The sequence below is a fragment of the Notolepis coatsorum genome (genome assembly GCF_963971535.1).
Source record: "Notolepis coatsorum genome assembly, contig: SUPER_1_unloc_1, whole genome shotgun sequence".
Taxonomy (NCBI): domain Eukaryota; kingdom Metazoa; phylum Chordata; class Actinopteri; order Aulopiformes; family Paralepididae; genus Notolepis; species Notolepis coatsorum.
In genome coordinates this window covers 779,888-802,234 of record NW_028174886.1, presented here as the reverse complement: position 1 = coordinate 802,234, position 22,347 = coordinate 779,888, and the positions used below count along the sequence as shown (strand labels likewise).

The 22,347-nt window shown below is 47.8% G+C and overlaps 1 protein-coding gene across 1 annotated transcript in view; it reads left to right on the top strand.

Moving 5' to 3' along the window:
- LOC311246262 (structural maintenance of chromosomes protein 6-like) overlaps positions 1-21,836 on the top strand; it is a gene marked incomplete at both ends in the record, with an annotated part of 159,261 nt that extends 137,425 nt beyond the window's left edge. The window contains 5 exon segments of the mRNA XM_084338477.1: positions 2,170-2,275; positions 8,096-8,105; positions 8,108-8,247; positions 13,658-13,755; positions 21,731-21,836. Of these exon segments, the coding sequence (XP_084194603.1) occupies positions 2,170-2,275; positions 8,096-8,105; positions 8,108-8,247; positions 13,658-13,755; positions 21,731-21,836 (460 nt within the window).
- Positions 21,837-22,347: the final 511 nt, after the last annotated feature.

Sequence of the window (22,347 nt, the reverse complement as noted above, 5' to 3'; positions counted from 1 at the left end):
GAGCTCAGTAAGTGGAGAGAGAGAGACACAGGGCCTATAATGAGCTCAGTAAGTGGAGAGAGAGAGACACAGGGCCTATAATGAGCTCAGTGAGTGGAGGAGAGAGAGACACAGGGCCTATAATGAGCTCAGTAAGTGGAGGAGAGAGAGACACAGGGCCTATAATGAGCTCAGTAAGTGGAGGAGAGAGAGACACAGGGCCTATAATGAGCTCAGTAAGTGGAGAGAGAGAGACACAGGGCCTATAATGAGCTCAGTAAGTGGAGAGAGAGAGACACAGGGCCTATAATGAGCTCAGTAAGTGGAGAGAGAGAGACACAGGGCCTATAATGAGCTCAGTAAGTGGAGGAGAGAGAGACACAGGGCCTATAATGAGCTCAGTAAGTGGAGGAGAGAGAGACACAGGGCCTATAATGAGCTCAGTAAGTGGAGGAGAGAGAGACACAGGGCCTATAATGAGCTCAGTAAGTGGAGAGAGAGAGACACAGGGCCTATAATGAGCTCAGTAAGTGGAGGAGAGAGAGACACAAGGCCTATAATGAGCTCAGTAAGTGGAGAGAGAGAGACACAGGGCCTATAATGAGCTCAGTAAGTGGAGGAGAGAGAGACACAGGGCCTATAATGAGCTCAGTAAGTGGAGGAGAGAGAGACACAGGGCCTATAATGAGCTCAGTAAGTGGAGGAGAGAGAGACACAGGGCCTATAATGAGCTCAGTAAGTGGAGAGAGAGAGACACAGGGCCTATAATGAGCTCAGTAAGTGGAGGAGAGAGAGACACAGGGCCTATAATGAGCTCAGTAAGTGGAGGAGAGAGAGACACAGGGCCTATAATGAGCTCAGTAAGTGGAGGAGAGAGAGACACAGGGCCTATAATGAGTTCAGTAAGTGGAGGAGAGAGACACAGGGCCTATAATGAGCTCAGTAAGTGGAGGAGAGAGACACAGGGCCTCAGTAATAATAATACAATTATTATTATTATTATAAAATATTATTACATGGCGTTTTCACAATCGCCGAAATGCTTGCTTGTGATTGGTCAATAGCGCGCGTCAGAGGTCCGTTATCACACGATAACGGACCTCTGCCAAGCAATAATGACCGCTGTGCGCAGCTGTTCGCAATCAAGCCCACTACACACTGTATCAGTGCTGCTCAGCATATGCACAGCTGCACTCAGTCATCAGTGAAATCAGACCACAGACCTGCCGACTGCCGATAATAATAATCACTTTATTTGGGCTGACAGAGCCACAGAACAACTGCGTCTGCATTTGATCTCGTCTTGTCGATGGTGTACTGAATTAGGTATATTGTTAGTAAGTTAGCCATGTAATAAGTGGGATAATGTATAGCTATACTCGATCATTGTCGCAAAATAATTGACCTTCACTGACGTTTAAAACACCTCGGCGCTGCGCCTCTGTATTTTAAACTCTGTGTCGGTCAATTATTTTGCGACAATGACCTCGTAGCTATACATTATCCCTTACATAATGGGGTAAGTGGTGGTCCACGCGTCAGTGCCTTGAACACCAGTGTTTCCCACACATACGTACATAGATGTATTTGTGGCGGGCAGCCAACCACAATATCTAACGGGCCCCACCACAAATACACCTGTTATACTCAAACAGTGATACGTTTATTTTTCTCATATTTCTATAGTCAATTATACCATTCAGTATTATATTTGGCTCTAAGTGGTCTTAAAAAGGTCTTAAAAATGTTAAATGTAACTTGTTGAAACCTGTAGATACCCTGTTAAAGCATCCAATGAGCTGCATGGTTGTCCTTCCCTACTCCCTACACTAGTCAAACCTCTCCCTCCCCCTCTCTTTCCCTTCCTCACCCTCTCTCTCTCCCCCTCTCTCCCTCTTTCTCTCACTCTATCCCTTCCTCACCTCTTTCTCTCCCTCGTTCTTTCTCTCTCCCTCACCCTCTCTCCCTTACCCCTTTTCCCTCCCTCACTCTCTCTCTCCCTCACCCCTCTCGCTCTCCCCTCTCTCACTCTCACCCTTTCTCTCTCTTCCTCTCCCCCCTCTCTCTCCCCCCTTTCTCTTTCTCTCCCTCCCTCTCACTCTCTCCCCCTCCCCCCATCTCCCTCTCTCTCCCATCTCTCTCTCTCCCCCCTCTCTCTCTCACCCTCTCTCCCCCCCTCTCTCTCTCTAGGTTTCTGTCTGTCCGTTGCAAGTACTATTTTGACGACATGTTGGCTCAGAGAGGCTTCTCCGGGAGCATGATCTTCGACCACAAGCAGGAAACGCTCTCCATCACCGTAAGGACTCCTCCCGACTGGACCGCAGCGTGATTTAAAACAAGCACACCTGGTGAAGGCTTCAACCCTCCCTAGACTGGGAAGTGGGGGGCAGATGCGCGCAATGACCAGGAAGGGTGGGGGGGGGGGGGGGGGCGGAATTGGCATAACGACTAAATTGGGATGGCAGAAAAATACAGAAAAAAGGAGGAGAAAAAGTGGATATAAAAAAAAAATCTGAAATACCCATAAATGTGTAGAAAAGTTATGGACATTTTAAATCGTCTTCAGAAAATACAACATATAATGCGCAAGTCCCACATCTAGCAATTCCCAAAGCCACAGTGAAGCTTTTATAACATGTTTACGACGTCATAGTTCGTCCGTTACACCACCAAATGGGAATTTGGTATGAAGTTATGGAAAAGTAATGGACATTTTTGGGAATTTAACGGGAGATATGTGTAGGACCCCTGCAGTAGGATGCACCAATACCAAGTCTTCAGTACAGATCTTTAAGTAAATATAAGCAGGTACCATGTATTGGTGAGGTCCATTACTTTACATTGGTCTGCATTAGAGAGATCCCTCTTGAGTCTAATAAAGTAATAATGTATGTAATAATGTGTTAAACTTTATATCTAACACAGGGGCTCTCAACCTGGGGATCAGGAGATGATTCCGTGATCATGCTTAACACTTTGAATGCCCATAACGAATATTCTCGGGTTTCTCGTTCTTTTTTTTTACATTAGCGATCTGAATTCATATTTCATCAACCGAGTCTACCGTTGGTAAATCAGCCACCCCAGGCGCTCAGATGTGAAAAAAGCACCCCTATCGTCTCCCAGATGGTAATTCACCCTTTTGGATTGGACTCAATGAAAATGCATGGGGGAAAAAAACCCATACTCCACATTTTACTTCTCACGCATGTAACCGGGGCCGATCAGCTTCATGCTGGACCCTCAGCACAGCGTGTATACGCTGTTTTACAGTATACGCGTGGGATCAATAAAAGGATCGATTTTTGGAATGGTCGATCAGGAATTGGAATAATCCATTTGGATACCATCTGATCTCAGGTAAGGAATCTATTTTAGCAGTCTTAGGATAATCAGACCTTTTTTCACGGAGATATACGCTTTCCCCCTATAATGTGATATGGCTGTTTGACTGTAAGAGCGATCAGGAAATAAGAGAATCGATTTACAGCTTGCGGCACCTGCGTGCATACGTACACATATACTATCGATAATCTAGCGTTTATTTGAAAACTATTCATAAATAGGCCGAACAATGACAACGTTCTAGAATATTACAGTACATCAGCGTTTATCAGGGATTCTTTTTTTTTCTTCTTGAAAACGAAGGCTTTTCAAAATGCTATCAAACGGAAATGAACCGATAAAAAAACAATCCGCTTCGACAATGTTGACTGGAAATGGGTCATTGATAATGCGACGGGCAGATTAGACACATAGCCATAATTTAAAACATAGATTAGGCGATATTAACATTAACATTGAAGTGGTTGCTGGGCATTCAAGGGGGTAAAAAGGAAAACACGGCCGGCTCTGAAAGTGTTAATAGACTTTGGTATAAATCATTTATTTAAAAAAATGTTTTATCTACTTTTTCTCCCCATTTTTCTATTTTTCTCCCGTCCCCAATTTCGTATTGTCCAATTCTACCCTCCCCTGTCTCGAACGTTGTTAGACCATGCCTCCCACAGGCCTGCTGCAATGTGGACAAAGCCTTGCATCACGTGTCCCCTCCGGTACTCGAGGAGGCAGCCGTCGCATCTTTTCACCTGCACAGCGCGATCTCTCAGCGGCGAGGGTCTGCGTGGGAGGGACACGCCGCCCTCGTCGCTTCCTGATTCTACTGCGCAGGCGCACCAACCGACCTGTAGGAGTCGCTGTCCACAACGTCCGATCCCCACCCACCAGCTTCCCACCCCCTAATACTGCCAATTGTATTAGTATGAACGACCAGCCAAGCTGGTAGCAACGCCGAGAGCTGGGCTCGAACCCAGCATCTCCTGCGTTGGTGGCGACCACCTAGCCGCCCGGTATAAATAATTTTTAATAATAAACTTTATTTGTATAGCACCTTTCATACAAGAATTGCTGCAGCTTATGGCGGCTGGATGGCGCAGCGGAGATTGCGCTCGTCACCAATGCAAGAGACTCCGGTCTCGAATCCGGGTGTCGGCATTGCCTCTGGCTTTGGCCGGCCGTCATACTAACTCGATTGGCTGAGTTAGCGGGTGGAAGTCGATGGGTGGTAATCTGGACGTTGTGGACAGCGACTCCTACAGGTCGGTTGGGGGACGCCTGCACAGCAGAGACAGGAAATAGCGGGGGTAGTGTGAGCCTTCCACACGTTACACCTCGCCAATGAGAGTCCGCGCTGGCAGGTGAAAAGATGTGACAGGCTGCCTCCTCGTGTGCCAGAGGGGACACGTGATGCAAGGCTTCTATCCTTCCTACAACCGGCCAGTGGGGGGCATATGCGAGCAACGTTCAAGACTGGAGAGGAGAATTGGCACAGCGAAATTGGGATTGGAGAAAAAATAGGAAAAAGTGGATAAAAAAAGAAGAATTGCTGCAGCTTCACAGCAGTAAAAAAAGAGGCATAAAATTAGCTAAATAGACAAAGTCAGGGTAAGACATGATAGAATGTCCCAATAGGCCTCCTTGTTTAAGGCTTGATCGTCACACATAATATATAACACACATAAAATAATGCAATAGTTATGCAAATAGAATAGACAGTAAAATATAATAAAATACAGCCGAGCAGCGGAGTGTATTAAAGGGCTAAGTTGCCAGGCGCCTCGAGGACCGGCAATGTCACTAACTCATTCAGTCACTCATTTGTTCACTCACACTTAGCCGCTCTGCCCCCTAGTGGCTACCGCAGGCATTAGGTTGACGTCAATGTCAGTCCTCACTGTGAAGTAGAGGCTGACATGTGAGTGGATTTTGACTCCCGCTCCTTCCCACTCCCACAGAAATAATCCCATCCCAATCCCAAATGAGAGTTTCGAAAAAAATCCCACTCCCACAGAGGACTGATCCAAATCCCGTCCCAATCCCGAGCCAAACTTTTATAGAATCCCACTCCAATCCCACTCCCGTTTACCAATCCTGCTCCGTTTTTCGTCCTCGGTATAAAATATGCAGTACATGGGTCACATCATGTCTGTAGGGCTGTACATAAACTTTTTTTGCACATAGCACTGGTGCTACAGAGGTTGATAGTTTTGTAGCACAGGCCAAAATCTTGTAGCACAAGTATAAAACGTGTTATATTTGTAACAGTCACAAATGTGCCTATTGTATTTGTGTTATTTTTCATGCTGAAAAGTTGACGTCACACAGCCAGACACGTTACGCGTAAGGAATTATGGGATTTGGTGTTGGTGTATGGTCTCTACTAGGGGTGGGAATCACCAGTTTCATCACGATACGATACGATATGATATCGATTCTTTGGACAACGATACGATATTTGCTGATATCACAAAGTCTGCCACGATACGATGCAGGTGCCTGCAATCGATATGAGACGATATCATAAGCCCATTTAACACAATCGGTAACATTTAGATCAACTCAAAAAAGGTAATGAAAATATAATTTGAAAGAAATAAATTGAGCTCTTCCAGACATTTAAATGAAAAACAATCTATTGTTTTAATACAAATAGACCTCCTGCTCACTGTAAAGTGCCACGTTTTGATATATTGAGCTTTAAGCTTGAAATAACTCAGTTGAATTTTTTGGAACTCACAACACACAACCTAAAACCCCTCCCTACCTCCCTCTCCCAAACCGTTCCTTTTTTTTATGTTGCATGATCATGTATACATTTATTATGTATTATATTTGTTATGTTTAAATATCAACATTATCTGGCCATCCTCAGTAAATACTATCAAACTCCTTTGACCTCACCTACTTACAATCATTGAGGTAGAGAGAGGGACAGAGAGAGGCTGAGGCTCCCCCGCCCCCTCCCTTTCCTCACTGTTTTATCTGCCTCTGAGCCGGGTTAGCTTAGTTTAGTTACCGGTAGCAGCTAACTAGTTAGTTTTGGAGTTTTGGTGAGGATGCAAAGCATGTAAGATATCATTGGAAGCGTTGCGGGTAAAAACAGGCAGGGACTTATTTCCTGGTCGCAAAATGCATAACATAGAACGCTGTTGTTGTTGGGCTGCCGGAGCTGCGCTTGGGAGGAAATGAGACCGGCCACAGGATTTTCAAAATAAGAGTATCGATATGAACCGAATGCCTATCGCACGGGTGCTAGTGCAGTAAATTCAATCATGGCACAGACCAATTTTTTCATAGCACGCTGTACAGCCCTGATGTCTGCCTTAGTTAAATATAAAACCACCAAACATTTACATTAGTGATGCACCGATGTATCACTCCCGTCCAGATCCTGTTGATTTAGTTGTCATAGTTCCCACTCCATTCTGCTCCTGTTGACTTTTACTCCCGGTCCTGCCCAATCACGGGATTCAAAGTGAAATTGACTCCCATCCCGTGGGAATCCCAAAAAGATGTCATCCTCTACTGTGAAGCTCATGGAAAGAATGACTTCACAATTTCTTGTGGAAAGATAATGCTAACCCTGTTCATTTATGACTATTTGGTGATTTGGAGGAGAGAAAGAGAGGGCTCAGCCTGTCGTTCACCTAGGGCGTGTAACTTCAATCTATACCAGAATGCTTCACATCTATGACACAGTGTCCCTGTTTTAAGTGGTCTAAATCTCTCCTCCAATCATTTAATCATGGTCTAAAGCCCACCTCCAATCATTAATCATGGTCTAAAGCCCACCTCCAATCATTAATCATGGTCTAAAGCCCACCTCCAATCATTAATCATGGTTAAAGCCCGCCTCCAATCATTAATCATGGTCTAAAGCCCACCTCCAATCATTAATCAAGTTAAAAAGCCTGAAAAGAGGAAAATACAAATAATTATTGTCAAGAGTTCACCATTCTGTCTCTTCCTCACCCTCCTTTACCTTCTCTATCACCCTCCCTCTCTCTCTCCCTCACCCACTTTCGGCCTCTCCCGTCCTCTCTCACCCTTTCTCTCTTCTCACTCTTGCTCCCTCACCCTGTCTTCTCTTCCTCTCTCTCCCTCATCCTCTCTTCTCTTGCTCTCTCTCACCCTCTCTCTTCTCTTGCTCTCACCCACTCTTCTTGCTCTCCCTCCCTCCCTCACCCTCTTTCTTCTCTTGCTCTCACCCTCTGTCTCTCCCTCACCTCTCTGTCTCCATTGTCCTCTCTCTCTCACTCACTCTCCCTCACCCTCTTTCTTCTCTTGCTCTCACCCTCTCACTCGGTCTCTCACTCACTCCCTCACCATCTTTCTTCTCTTGCTCTCACCCTCTCACTCTGTCTCTCACTCACTCCATCACCCTCTTTCTTCTATCTCTCCCTCTCCCTCTCCCTCTCCCTCTCCCTCTCCCTCTCCCTCTCCCTCCCTCCCTCCCTCCCTCACTCACTCACTCACTCACTCACTCACTCACTCACTCACTCACTCACTCACTCACTCACTCACTCACTCACTCTCTCTCTCTCTCTCTCTCTCTCTCTCTCTCTCTCTCTCTCTCTCTCTCTCTCTCTCTCTCTCTCTCTCTCTCTCTCTCTCTCTCTCTCTCTCCCTCTCTCTCTCTCTCTCTCTCTCTCTCTCTCTCTCTCTCTCTCTCTCTCTCTCTCTCTCTCTCTCTCTCTCTCTCTCTCTCTCTCCTCTCTCTCTCTCCCCATCTCTCTCTCTCTCTCTCTCCCTCTCCCTCCCCCCCCCCCCCCCCCAGGTGCAGCCAGGTCAAGGGACAAGGCTGGCCTGAGTGACATGCGCTACCTGTCAGGTGGAGAGCGTTCCTTCTCCACCGTCTGCTTCGTCCTCTCTCTCTGGGCCATCGCTGAGGCTCCTTTCCGCTGCCTGGACGAGTTCGACGTCTACATGGTAACATGTCTGGTGCCTTACAGTCAGGGCTGCCGCGGTTACCTTACAGTCGGGGCTGGTTACCTTACAGTCGGGGCTGGTTACCTTACAGTCAGGGCTGCCGCGGTTACCTTACAGTCGGGGCTGCCGTGGTTACCTTACAGTCAGGGCTGGTTACCTTACAGTCGGGGCTGCCGCGGTTACCTTACAGTCAGGGCTGCCGCGGTTACCTTACAGTCGGGGCTGCCGTGGTTACCTTACAGTCAGGGCTGGTTACCTTACAGTCGGGGCTGCCGCGGTTACCTTACAGTCAGGGCTGCCGCGGTTACCTTACAGTCAGGGCTGGTTACCTTACAGTCAGGGCTGGTTACCTTACAGTCAGGGCTGGTTACCTTACAGTCGGGGCTGCCGCGGTTACCTTACAGTCGGGGCTGCCGTGGTTACCTTACAGTCAGGGCTGGTTACCTTACAGTCAGGGCTGGTTACCTTACAGTCAGGGCTGCCGTGGTTACCTTACAGTCAGGGCTGGTTACCTTACAGTCAGGGCTGGTTACCTTACAGTCAGGGCTGCCGCGGTTACCTTACAGTCAGGGCTGGTTACCTTACAGTCAGGGCTGGTTACCTTACAGTCAGGGCTGCCGTGGTTACCTTACAGTCAGGGCTGGTTACCTTACAGTCAGGGCTGCCGCGGTTACCTTACAGTCAGGGCTGCCGCGGTTACCTTACAGTCAGGGCTGCCGCGGTTACCTTACAGTCAGGGCTGGTTACCTTACAGTCAGGGCTGCCGTGGTTACCTTACAGTCAGGGCTGCCGCGGTTACCTTACAGTCAGGGCTGCCGTGGTTACCTTACAGTCAGGGCTGCCGCGGTTACCTTACAGTCAGGGCTGGTTACCTTACAGTCAGGGCTGGTTACCTTACAGTCAGGGCTGCCGCGGTTACCTTACAGTCAGGGCTGGTTACCTTACAGTCAGGGCTGCCGTGGTTACCTTACAGTCAGGGCTGCCGTGGTTACCTTACAGTCAGGGCTGGTTACCTTACAGTCAGGGCTGGTTACCTTACAGTCGGGGCTGCCGCGGTTACCTTACAGTCAGGGCTGCCGTGGTTACCTTACAGTCAGGGCTGCCGTGGTTACCTTACAGTCAGGGCTGGTTACCTTACAGTCAGGGCTGCCGCGGTTACCTTACAGTCAGGGCTGCCGCGGTTACCTTACAGTCAGGGCTGCCGTGGTTACCTTACAGTCGGGGCTGCCGTGGTTACCTTACAGTCAGGGCTGGTTACCTTACAGTCAGGGCTGGTTACCTTACAGTCAGGGCTGCCGTGGTTACCTTACAGTCGGGGCTGCCGTGGTTACCTTACAGTCAGGGCTGGTTACCTTACAGTCAGGGCTGCCGCGGTTACCTTACAGTCAGGGCTGCCGTGGTTACCTTACAGTCAGGGCTGGTTACCTTACAGTCAGGGCTGCCGTGGTTACCTTACAGTCAGGGCTGGTTACCTTACAGTCGGGGCTGCCGTGGTTACCTTACAGTCAGGGCTGGTTACCTTACAGTCAGGGCTGCCGTGGTTACCTTACAGTCGGGGCTGGTTACCTTACAGTCAGGGCTGCCGTGGTTACCTTACAGTCAGGGCTGCCGTGGTTACCTTACAGTCAGGGCTGGTTACCTTACAGTCAGGGCTGCCGTGGTTACCTTACAGTCGGGGCTGCCACGGTTACCTTACAGTCAGGGCTGCCGCGGTTACCTTACAGTCAGGGCTGGTTACCTTACAGTCAGGGCTGCCGCGGTTACCTTACAGTCGGGGCTGGTTACCTTACAGTCGGGGCTGCCGTGGTTACCTTACAGTCGGGGCTGGTTACCTTACAGTCAGGGCTGCCGCGGTTACCTTACAGTCGGGGCTGGTTACCTTACAGTCAGGGCTGGTTACCTTACAGTCAGGGCTGGTTACCTTACAGTCAGGGCTGGTTACCTTACAGTCAGGGCTGGTTACCTTACAGTCGGGGCTGGTTACCTTACAGTCAGGGCTGGTTACCTTACAGTCAGGGCTGGTTACCTTACAGTCGGGGCTGCCGCGGTTACCTTACAGTCGGGGCTGCCGCGGTTACCTTACAGTCAGGGCTGCCGTGGTTACCTTACAGTCAGGGCTGGTTACCTTACAGTCAGGGCTGCCGCGGTTACCTTACAGTCGGGGCTGGTTACCTTACAGTCAGGGCTGCCGCGGTTACCTTACAGTCAGGGCTGCCGTGGTTACCTTACAGTCAGGGCTGCCGCGGTTACCTTACAGTCAGGGCTGCCGTGGTTACCTTACAGTCAGGGCTGCCGTGGTTACCTTACAGTCAGGGCTGGTTACCTTACAGTCAGGGCTGCCGTGGTTACCTTACAGTCAGGGCTGCCGTGGTTACCTTACAGTCAGGGCTGGTTACCTTACAGTCAGGGCTGCCGCGGTTACCTTACAGTCAGGGCTGCCGCGGTTACCTTACAGTCGGGGCTGCCGTGGTTACCTTACAGTCAGGGCTGCCGCGGTTACCTTACAGTCAGGGCTGGTTACCTTACAGTCAGGGCTGCCGTGGTTACCTTACAGTCGGGGCTGCCGTGGTTACCTTACAGTCAGGGCTGGTTACCTTACAGTCAGGGCTGGTTACCTTACAGTCAGGGCTGCTGCCGTGGTTACCTTACAGTCGGGGCTGCCGTGGTTACCTTACAGTCAGGGCTGGTTACCTTACAGTCAGGGCTGCCGCGGTTACCTTACAGTCGGGGCTGGTTACCTTACAGTCAGGGCTGCTGCCGTGGTTACCTTACAGTCGGGGCTGCCGTGGTTACCTTACAGTCAGGGCTGGTTACCTTACAGTCAGGGCTGCTGCCGTGGTTACCTTACAGTCGGGGCTGCCGTGGTTACCTTACAGTCAGGGCTGCCGCGGTTACCTTACAGTCAGGGCTGGTTACCTTACAGTCGGGGCTGCCGTGGTTACCTTACAGTCAGGGCTGGTTACCTTACAGTCAGGGCTGGTTACCTTACAGTCAGGGCTGCCGCGGTTACCTTACAGTCAGGGCTGGTTACCTTACAGTCGGGGCTGCCGTGGTTACCTTACAGTCAGGGCTGCCGTGGTTACCTTACAGTCAGGGCTGGTTACCTTACAGTCAGGGCTGGTTACCTTACAGTCAGGGCTGCCGCGGTTACCTTACAGTCAGGGCTGGTTACCTTACAGTCGGGGCTGGTTACCTTACAGTCAGGGCTGGTTACCTTACAGTCAGGGCTGGTTACCTTACAGTCAGGGCTGCCGTGGTTACCTTACAGTCAGGGCTGGTTACCTTACAGTCGGGGCTGGTTACCTTACAGTCAGGGCTGGTTACCTTACAGTCAGGGCTGGTTACCTTACAGTCAGGGCTGCCGTGGTTACCTTACAGTCAGGGCTGCCGTGGTTACCTTACAGTCAGGGCTGCCGTGGTTACCTTACAGTCAGGGCTGCCGTGGTTACTTTACAGTCAGGGCTGCCGTGGTTACCTTACAGTCAGGGCTGGTTACCTTACAGTCAGGGCTGCCGCGGTTACCTTACAGTCAGGGCTGGTTACCTTACAGTCGGGGCTGGTTACCTTACAGTCAGGGCTGGTTACCTTACAGTCAGGGCTGGTTACCTTACAGTCAGGGCTGCCGTGGTTACCTTACAGTCAGGGCTGGTTACCTTACAGTCGGGGCTGGTTACCTTACAGTCAGGGCTGGTTACCTTACAGTCAGGGCTGGTTACCTTACAGTCAGGGCTGCCGTGGTTACCTTACAGTCAGGGCTGCCGTGGTTACCTTACAGTCAGGGCTGCCGTGGTTACCTTACAGTCAGGGCTGCCGTGGTTACTTTACAGTCAGGGCTGCCGTGGTTACCTTACAGTCAGGGCTGGTTACCTTACAGTGAGGGCTGCTGCCGTGGTTACCTTACAGTCGGGGCTGCCGTGGTTACCTCGTAAAATATATCAATCGTCTGGAATCGGATCATCCAATGAATGAAAAAGGCAACGATGCCAATCCTATTGGTAATGTCTTTGATAGCATTAGTTAGCATTAACTGTAATTAGGGATGTTCGATATTGGCTTTTTTACCGATATACCGATATTGTCCAACTCTTAATGTCCGATACCGATATCAACCGATACCGATATATGCAGAGTTTCCCCCCCCAAAAAACGTAATAATTTCAGGTAATTAACATTACATATCTCTTGTCGTGGAATTAACACAACATTATGCATACTTTTCACAATAAATAAAATAAGAATTTCAAAAGATTTTGAATACTGATCATTTCCGATATTACATTTTAATGCCAATATCGGTAGGCCGATAATATCGGACATCCCTAGCTGTGATGTTTCTTGGCTTACGTTCGCTCTAGTGTGTGATTGGTTGTCATTAGCACCAGGAGGGTCAATGTCATCAGACCCAGGTGAAGACATCTTTGATGAGATCACTGTCCGTTCAGTCACAGGTTATTATTTATGGTGAAACGGCTCATGCGTGGTGTTGATCTCCCCCCCCCACAGACACACACACACACACTGCCCCCCGTGTTACATGAACACACCCTTATTGGACTATATATTTATATACACACTCTTCATACTTCACTGTTAATACATTTTGCACATTACTGCTCAATTGGACAGCCCTGCTAAATATTCCATCCCACTGTATTGTTATTTGTGTTCTAATTAGTGTATATTATATACTTGACAACACCGTGCACAATTGTACAGCCATGGCCTATTTTACAAATCTATTAAATTCTATTGTTCTTCTATTTTAATTGAGCTTAAAAATTTCATTTAATTTTATTCTACCTTTTTTTTCATTCCACCGTAATTGTCTGTCCGTAGGGCGGCTACGTGGTGCAGTGGGCAAGGCGCTCACCACGAATACTGGAGACGATGTGTTCGCCTGTTCGAGCCCAGCGCTCCACATTGCTTTCAGTTTAGCTGGTCGTCCGTACTGATACACATTGGCCGTATTAGGGGGTGGGAAACTGATGGGTGGGGATCGGGCGTTGTGGACAGCGACTCCTACAGGTCGGTTGGTGCGCATGCGCAGTAGAATCAGGAAGCGATGGGGGCGGCGCCCCTCCAAAGCGCAGACCCCCGACGCTGAGAGATCGAGCTGCGCAGGTGAAAAGATGCGACTGCTGTTACCTCGAGTATCGGAGGGGACTCGTGCTGTATGACTTAGTCCACATTGCAGCCGGCTTGTGGGAGGCAAGAAACAGCGTTCGAGACAGGGGAGGGTTGAATTAGATGATACGAAAAATTGGGATGGGAGAAAAATAGAAAATGGGAGAAAAAGTGGATAAAAAATAAATTGTCTGTCCGTTAACGTCGCGCCAAAAACGACAAAATCTAGTTCCCTGTATGTGTTTAAACTACTTTCTGATTGTGGTTGTGGTTGTTTCTCCACCAGGACATGGTGAACCGGCGGATCTCCATGGACATGATGTTGAAGGTGGCTGCTAGCCAGCGCTACAGACAATTCATCTTCCTCACCCCGCAGAGCATGAGGTAAAGTGCTCTACATGTACCTCCTCCTCACCACACAGAGCATGAGGTAAAGTGCTCTACATGTACCTCCTCACCACACAGAGCATGAGGTAAAGTGCTCTACATGTACCTCCTCACCACACAGAGCATGAGGTAAAGTGCTCTACATGTACCTCCTCACCACACAGAGCATGAGGTAAAGTGCTCTACATGTACCTCCTCCTCACCACACAGAGCATGAGGTAAAGTGCTCTACATGTACCTCCTCACCACACAGAGCATGAGGTAAAGTGCTCTACATGTACCTCCTCCTCACCACACAGAGCATGAGGTAAAGTGCTCTACATGTACCTCCTCCTCACCACACAGAGCATGAGGTAAAGTGCTCTACATGTACCTCCTCCTCACCACACAGAGCATGAGGTAAAGTGCTCTACATGTACCTCCTCCTCACCACACAGAGCATGAGGTAAAGTGCTCTACATGTACCTCCTCACCACACAGAGCATGAGGTAAAGTGCTCTACATGTACCTCCTCACCACACAGAGCATGAGGTAAAGTGCTCTACATGTACCTCCTCACCACACAGAGCATGAGGTAAAGTGCTCTACATGTACCTCCTCCTCACCACACAGAGCATGAGGTAAAGTGCTCTACATGTACCTCCTCCTCACCACACAGAGCATGAGGTAAAGTGCTCTACATGTACCTCCTCCTCACCACACAGAGCATGAGGTAAAGTGCTCTACATGTACCTCCTCCTCACCACACAGAGCATGAGGTAAAGTGCTCTACATGTACCTCCTCACCACACAGAGCATGAGGTAAAGTGCTCTACATGTACCTCCTCACCACACAGAGCATGAGGTAAAGTGCTCTACATGTACCTCCTCCTCACCACACAGAGCATGAGGTAAAGTGCTCTACATGTACCTCCTCCTCACCACACAGAGCATGAGGTAAAGTGCTCTACATGTACCTCCTCACCACACAGAGCATGAGGTAAAGTGCTCTACATGTACCTCCTCCTCACCACACAGAGCATGAGGTAAAGTGCTCTACATGTACCTCCTCCTCACCACACAGAGCATGAGGTAAAGTGCTCTACATGTACCTCCTCACCACACAGAGCATGAGGTAAAGTGCTCTACATGTACCTCCTCCTCACCACACAGAGCATGAGGTAAAGTGCTCTACATGTACCTCCTCCTCACCACACAGAGCATGAGGTAAAGTGCTCTACATGTACCTCCTCACCACACAGAGCATGAGGTAAAGTGCTCTACATGTACCTCCTCACCACACAGAGCATGAGGTAAAGTGCTCTACATGTACCTCCTCACCACACAGAGCATGAGGTAAAGTGCTCTACATGTACCTCCTCCTCACCACACAGAGCATGAGGTAAAGTGCTCTACATGTACCTCCTCCTCACCACACAGAGCATGAGGTAAAGTGCTCTACATGTACCTCCTCACCACACAGAGCATGAGGTAAAGTGCTCTACATGTACCTCCTCCTCACCACACAGAGCGTGAGGTAAAGTGCTCTACATGTACCTCCTCCTCACCACACAGAGCATGAGGTAAAGTGCTCTACATGTACCTCCTCCTCACCACACAGAGCATGAGGTAAAGTGCTCTACATGTACCTCCTCACCACACAGAGCATGAGGTAAAGTGCTCTACATGTACCTCCTCACCACACAGAGCATGAGGTAAAGTGCTCTACATGTACCTCCTCACCACACAGAGCATGAGGTAAAGTGCTCTACATGTACCTCCTCACCACACAGAGCATGAGGTAAAGTGCTCTACATGTACCTCCTCCTCACCACACAGAGCATGAGGTAAAGTGCTCTACATGTACCTCCTCACCACACAGAGCATGAGGTAAAGTGCTCTACATGTACCTCCTCACCACACAGAGCATGAGGTAAAGTGCTCTACATGTACCTCCTCACCACACAGAGCATGAGGTAAAGTGCTCTACATGTACCTCCTCCTCACCACACAGAGCATGAGGTAAAGTGCTCTACATGTACCTCCTCCTCACCACACAGAGCATGAGGTAAAGTGCTCTACATGTACCTCCTCCTCACCACACAGAGCATGAGGTAAAGTGCTCTACATGTACCTCCTCACCACACAGAGCATGAGGTAAAGTGCTCTACATGTACCTCCTCACCACACAGAGCATGAGGTAAAGTGCTCTACATGTACCTCCTCCTCACCACACAGAGCATGAGGTAAAGTGCTCTACATGTACCTCCTCACCACACAGAGCATGAGGTAAAGTGCTCTACATGTACCTCCTCACCACACAGAGCATGAGGTAAAGTGCTCTACATGTACCTCCTCCTCACCACACAGAGCATGAGGTAAAGTGCTCTACATGTACCTCCTCCTCACCACACAGAGCATGAGGTAAAGTGCTCTACATGTACCTCCTCACCACACAGAGCATGAGGTAAAGTGCTCTACATGTACCTCCTCACCACACAGAGCATGAGGTAAAGTGCTCTACATGTACCTCCTCACCACACAGAGCATGAGGTAAAGTGCTCTACATGTACCTCCTCCTCACCACACAGAGCATGAGGTAAAGTGCTCTACATGTACCTCCTCACCACACAGAGCATGAGGTAAAGTGCTCTACATGTACCTCCTCACCACACAGAGCATGAGGTAAAGTGCTCTACATGTACCTCCTCCTCACCACACAGAGCATGAGGTAAAGTGCTCTACATGTACCTCCTCCTCACCACACAGAGCATGAGGTAAAGTGCTCTACATGTACCTCCTCACCACACAGAGCATGAGGTAAAGTGCTCTACATGTACCTCCTCACCACACAGAGCATGAGGTAAAGTGCTCTACATGTACCTCCTCACCACACAGAGCATGAGGTAAAGTGCTCTACATGTACCTCCTCACCACACAGAGCATGAGGTAAAGTGCTCTACATGTACCTCCTCACCACACAGAGCATGAGGTAAAGTGCTCTACATGTACCTCCTCCTCACCACACAGAGCATGAGGTAAAGTGCTCTACATGTACCTCCTCCTCACCACACAGAGCATGAGGTAAAGTGCTCTACATGTACCTCCTCCTCACCACACAGAGCATGAGGTAAAGTGCTCTACATGTACCTCCTCCTCACCACACAGAGCATGAGGTAAAGTGCTCTACATGTACCTCCTCCTCACCACACAGAGCATGAGGTAAAGTGCTCTACATGTACCTCCTCACCACACAGAGCATGAGGTAAAGTGCTCTACATGTACCTCCTCACCACACAGAGCATGAGGTAAAGTGCTCTACATGTACCTCCTCACCACACAGAGCATGAGGTAAAGTGCTCTACATGTACCTCCTCCTCACCACACAGAGCATGAGGTAAAGTGCTCTACATGTACCTCCTCACCACACAGAGCATGAGGTAAAGTGCTCTACATGTACCTCCTCACCACACAGAGCATGAGGTAAAGTGCTCTACATGTACCTCCTCCTCACCACACAGAGCATGAGGTAAAGTGCTCTACATGTACCTCCTCCTCACCACACAGAGCATGAGGTAAAGTGCTCTACATGTACCTCCTCACCACACAGAGCATGAGGTAAAGTGCTCTACATGTACCTCCTCACCACACAGAGCATGAGGTAAAGTGCTCTACATGTACCTCCTCCTCACCACACAGAGCATGAGGTAAAGTGCTCTACATGTACCTCCTCCTCACCACACAGAGCATGAGGTAAAGTGCTCTACATGTACCTCCTCACCACACAGAGCATGAGGTAAAGTGCTCTACATGTACCTCCTCACCACACAGAGCATGAGGTAAAGTGCTCTACATGTACCTCCTCACCACACAGAGCATGAGGTAAAGTGCTATTAGTCGACTAATCTAACGATTATTTTTGTCATACCCTCCATCGCTGCTTCCTGTGGGCGCGGCTCCTGTTCCGGCTCCGGTGCATGTTTTACCTCACGTGCTCAAGTCTGCACAACCTGTGACTGTCACCCTGATGTCCAGTCCCTCTGCCTTAACAGTCAACTTAACATAACATGATGATCCCATAGCAAATTAAAATAATGACTCATGAAACATTTGAATTTGGATCCTAAGCAACTTGCTTAAATCAAAATGTATTTGAATAACATTAAATACAATACAACAATCAATCATAACAAAATAAATAAATAAAATAATACAAATTAAAGTGCAAGTGTTTAATGTAAACAAAGAAAGAAAATAAGTAGCAGCATCTGCCCCCAGCACCGCGGCTGATGGGGCTGTAACTTGGTCCAGGAGGGTGACTTGGAACAGCTGTAGGGGGAGAGGAGAGGAGGATGACAGATCAGACAGACTTCTAGGTCTTTTGTTTGCTGTGTGTGAGAGGAGTGTGTGTGTGTATGTGTGAAACTTTATTTTAGATGATGTACTGCATAATGCCATTAACGTTAAACCATGGGAAATCTAGTTGGAACTTGGCTGGCTAGGCTACAGACAGCTCACGTTAGCACAGAGTGTCGTGTTTTTTTGTTTTAAGATTGTGACACACACTGCCACATTGAGTATATGTGTATATAAAAGCAGCAACGCTGTAAGCTTGGCGCTGTTGTTTAGCTAACGTTACGTTACATATAACATACCGCAGCCTCGGCATAACTGAAATGGCGTGCAGCAACTGAAATGGTTGACGCTGTTTAACGTTACATACAACATACAACATACCGCAGCCTCTATAAGCCCCAGCAATAGAGTTCGCTTAGCACGCATTATCCATATCCATGAGACGTTCTGTTTTGCAACATGTAAGCTAACGTAAAAAAAATACAATACTATGGCTAACTATCTAAAACGTACCCATGTTCCGAAGCTCCGGGGTGCATTCTTTCTTCTTCTTACCCGGGCCGTTGTCTGACTACAGAATGCAGTCAGACAATGGAAACGATACTGCCCCCAGCACTTCCTGTAGTGCATTGCAGTTACAAATGAACATTTGCGTCTCTGATTTTTTTATACGACGCATCGGAGCAAAAATTCCCTGTCGATGATTTTTTTTATGATCGACGTCGTCGATTATGTCGACTAAACGTTGCAGCCCTAACATGTACCTCACCCCACAGAGCATGAGGTAAAGTGCCCTCTACATGTCGAGACCATCTTTGATTATTGCTACCTGCCGTTACCTGTAACATTTTGTAGATGACGACATAGCAGCTCTAATGTTTGAGCCAAAGAGGATGCCATGCGCTTTGCATTGTGGGATAGACGGACAATTTTTTATTGCATCAAGCATGACATAAAGTCCCCCATTAATTTGTAGCTTTTTACTATAACTGAATATGCCATTTTATTGCTCTTAACACTTTCTGTGCCATTAACGTATATATGTGTTTGCTCACCAACCGTTGAGTGCCAACTCAACTTATTTAGCTAAATTCACATAGCGCTCCATAACTCAGCGTTCAGGAATTAGCCAGGATCACTCTGAAACTATACAATATGCACCACGGGATAACACACGAATGTATACATGAAAAAAATGTACTATTTTTTTACATGTTGGACGAGAGATAGTGACTGTTGTAATGGGAAATATTAAAGGACAAAACGATGAGCCGTTTTATAAATCATTCTGAGTCATTATTAATAATAGAAAAGTGTATTTCACCGTGGCCACAATGAAAGGACAGTTTACAGACAGATACATCATGTTCACACATAAGCGTCTGGCCATAAAGTGACCAAGAGGTTTGGGCAGAACATAGTTTAATACACACTTGCAAGACGTAACATTCTACATCAGATATGATGATGAAAGTAAATAAAAATGGTTCCCAGTTACGGAAAGTAATAATAACCTTGCTTTGGCTGGCTGGGGAGATTACCTTGGAGTCTCTTAAAGAGACACACACACATTACATAGCTGGTCACAGTGAACCAGTCAAGCTGTAAAATGATATCTCAACACAGATCTATAATGACATGATAATATATTCCACCACACTGTCAAATGAGCCATAGTATTGTCTCCATAGCTAGAATATAGAATATAGATATAGCTCTGCAAACATCGTGACGCACGGTGAAAATAGGCAATGGAAAGCTGCCGCATTGACTACAGGGATGAGGGTAATAGCTGGCGCTGAATGAGTTAAAGGACCCTATTTGCGGTCTGTCTACCATGTGCCTGACACACAGAGACCCATCATTTCACTGATCTGTCCAGTGTTGAGCTAGCTCCCTGCATGCTCTCACTGGGCTACATTCATAAATCCTTTACAAAAACAACGATAAAATGTGCTTTTCAGAGACGGGAAGCTTGGGGTGTATTCTCACCAGTCTCAGTTTGCTCTCCTGCATCGCCATCCAAACATTCTACATGCTTTACGGCTCGCCCCCCTCAGGTCACAGTGCGTAGTGCGGTCGGCGAAATAGTTCTGTTTCAAATGGAACCGTTTCAACATTCAGATTGCGATGCATTACACAGGAGAGCAAACTGAGAGCGGTAAGAATATACACTCTGAGCTTCCCATCGTGGAAAAGCACATTTATGTTGTTTTTGTAAAGGATTTACGATCACCCATCATTGTCTGCTAGTGTAGCCCAGTCAGAGTCTGCATGGAAATTGTAGACCGATCAGGGAGATGATGGTCCCCATGGGTCGGGTGCTCCATGGTAGACGGACCGAATAGGATCTGAGGTCCAAACATAGCAACGTTATGCTTTAAGTGATGCTATTTCAGCATTTTTACTGTGGCCAAATGGCAGAAGAGTTTAACCATATATCACAGTATCAAATCACATTACTAATGGTATCACAGAGCATTAACCCTTTCACTAACCACACTACAGAAGGTTAACCTTTCACTACCACACTACAGACGGTTACCCGTCTGTAGTGTGGTAGTGAAAAGGTTAACCCTTTGTCATGTGGCAGTGAAAGGATTAACCTCCTGTATGGTCGCTGTGAAAGGGTTAATAACCCTTTGGTAGGTGTGGCAGTTAAAGGGCAACACCACCCAATTTCAGAATTCATTCATGTTATTCCCGAGACAGTTAGTGAACATGAACACACCTCTCCCACATCCCAAAACTTGTGATGTCATCAGGTATTAAAGGAACACGCCAACATTATGGGAAATGCACTTTACTGTCTTCTCCAGAGTCGGACAATAAGATGGATACTAAATTTCCTCTCCTCTCTTCCTCTACATTCAGCAGAAAGCTCTCCGGTTGCAAGCTAGCCTAGCTTAGCACAAATCAATGGAAGCGGATACGTACAGTAACTGCGCTAGCCTAGGCGTTGGCCAATAACACCTCTTCTGGAGTTCTAAGCTAGGCTATAGCCACTACATATCTGCTTCCATTAGTTTGTGCTAAGCTAGGCTAGCTTGTAGCCGGATAGCTTTCTACTGAACGTACAGATAGGAAATTGGTATCCATCTTCTTGTCTGACTCTAAATTTGCCTTATAAATACTTTTTCTTTTTCTTTTTTCTATTATCTTTTTCCCCCTCCTTTTTCCGATTTTTCTCCCATCCCACTGTTAGTCGTTATGCCAATTCCCAACCCCCTTCCTGGTTGTTGCGCACTCCTCCCTACTGTTGGTCCGGAAGGCCGGAGACTGTCACATGCTTTCCTCCGATACATGTGCAGCCAGCCGGCAGCCAGCCTGGCAGCTCAGATTCTCACCGGGAGAGTGTAACGTGTGGAAGGTCGCACTACCTCTCTCCAGATCCTACCCTTGCTGAGCAGGCACCCCGACCGAACTGTAGGGGTCGCTGTCCACAACGCCCAGGACCCACCCACTGCTCCTCTCCCCCTAACTCAGCCAAACGAGTTAGTATAGCGATCAGCCCGAGCCAAGGCAATGCTGACTCTCCGGGAGTCGAGACCGCAGCCTCTTGCATTGGTGACGAGCACAATTATAAATACATTTGACTTCACTCAGTCGGTCATCGTCACCCTTTGCTTCTCCGCAGCAACCTGCCCGTGAACAGCATGATCCGTATCCTGCGGCTCAACGACCCGGACCGCGGCCAGAGAACTCTACCGTTTGGACAGCCGGATGGTGAAGCAGAAGATTAGCTGTTTTATTTTAATTTTTTTATAACTTTCTTTTTATTGTTTTTCACAATAAGCAAACAATCACAAACAACAACAAGACATAACAAAAACACAATCCCGGGCTGCATTATTAGTGTCACTTTACAAAAATATACTTTTCACATGCCGAGTTCTCAATTCTCTTACTTTCCCCTCTAGGTATGGTGAATATTCTTTACAACTATACGTCATCCACTGGTTGTCGTAATTAACATATAAAAGTCCCATTTTTCCCAGTACTTCAAACCTTTCTCTTCCTGTAATCGGAGACTAAAAGTAAGTCTTTCCATTGTGTATATTTCACCCTATAATGGCTAACCGTTTTTCTTTTGTCAGAGGTTCTTGTTGATACCAGAGACGCGTGATCGCTTTCTTACTTGCTGCTAAATTTTTTTTATGTAATATCTGTCTCCTCCTACCAATTCCTCAGGTAAGTTACCCAGGTACAAATAGGAGAAGGTCTCCGGTATTTTGAAATTCAATATAACCTGCA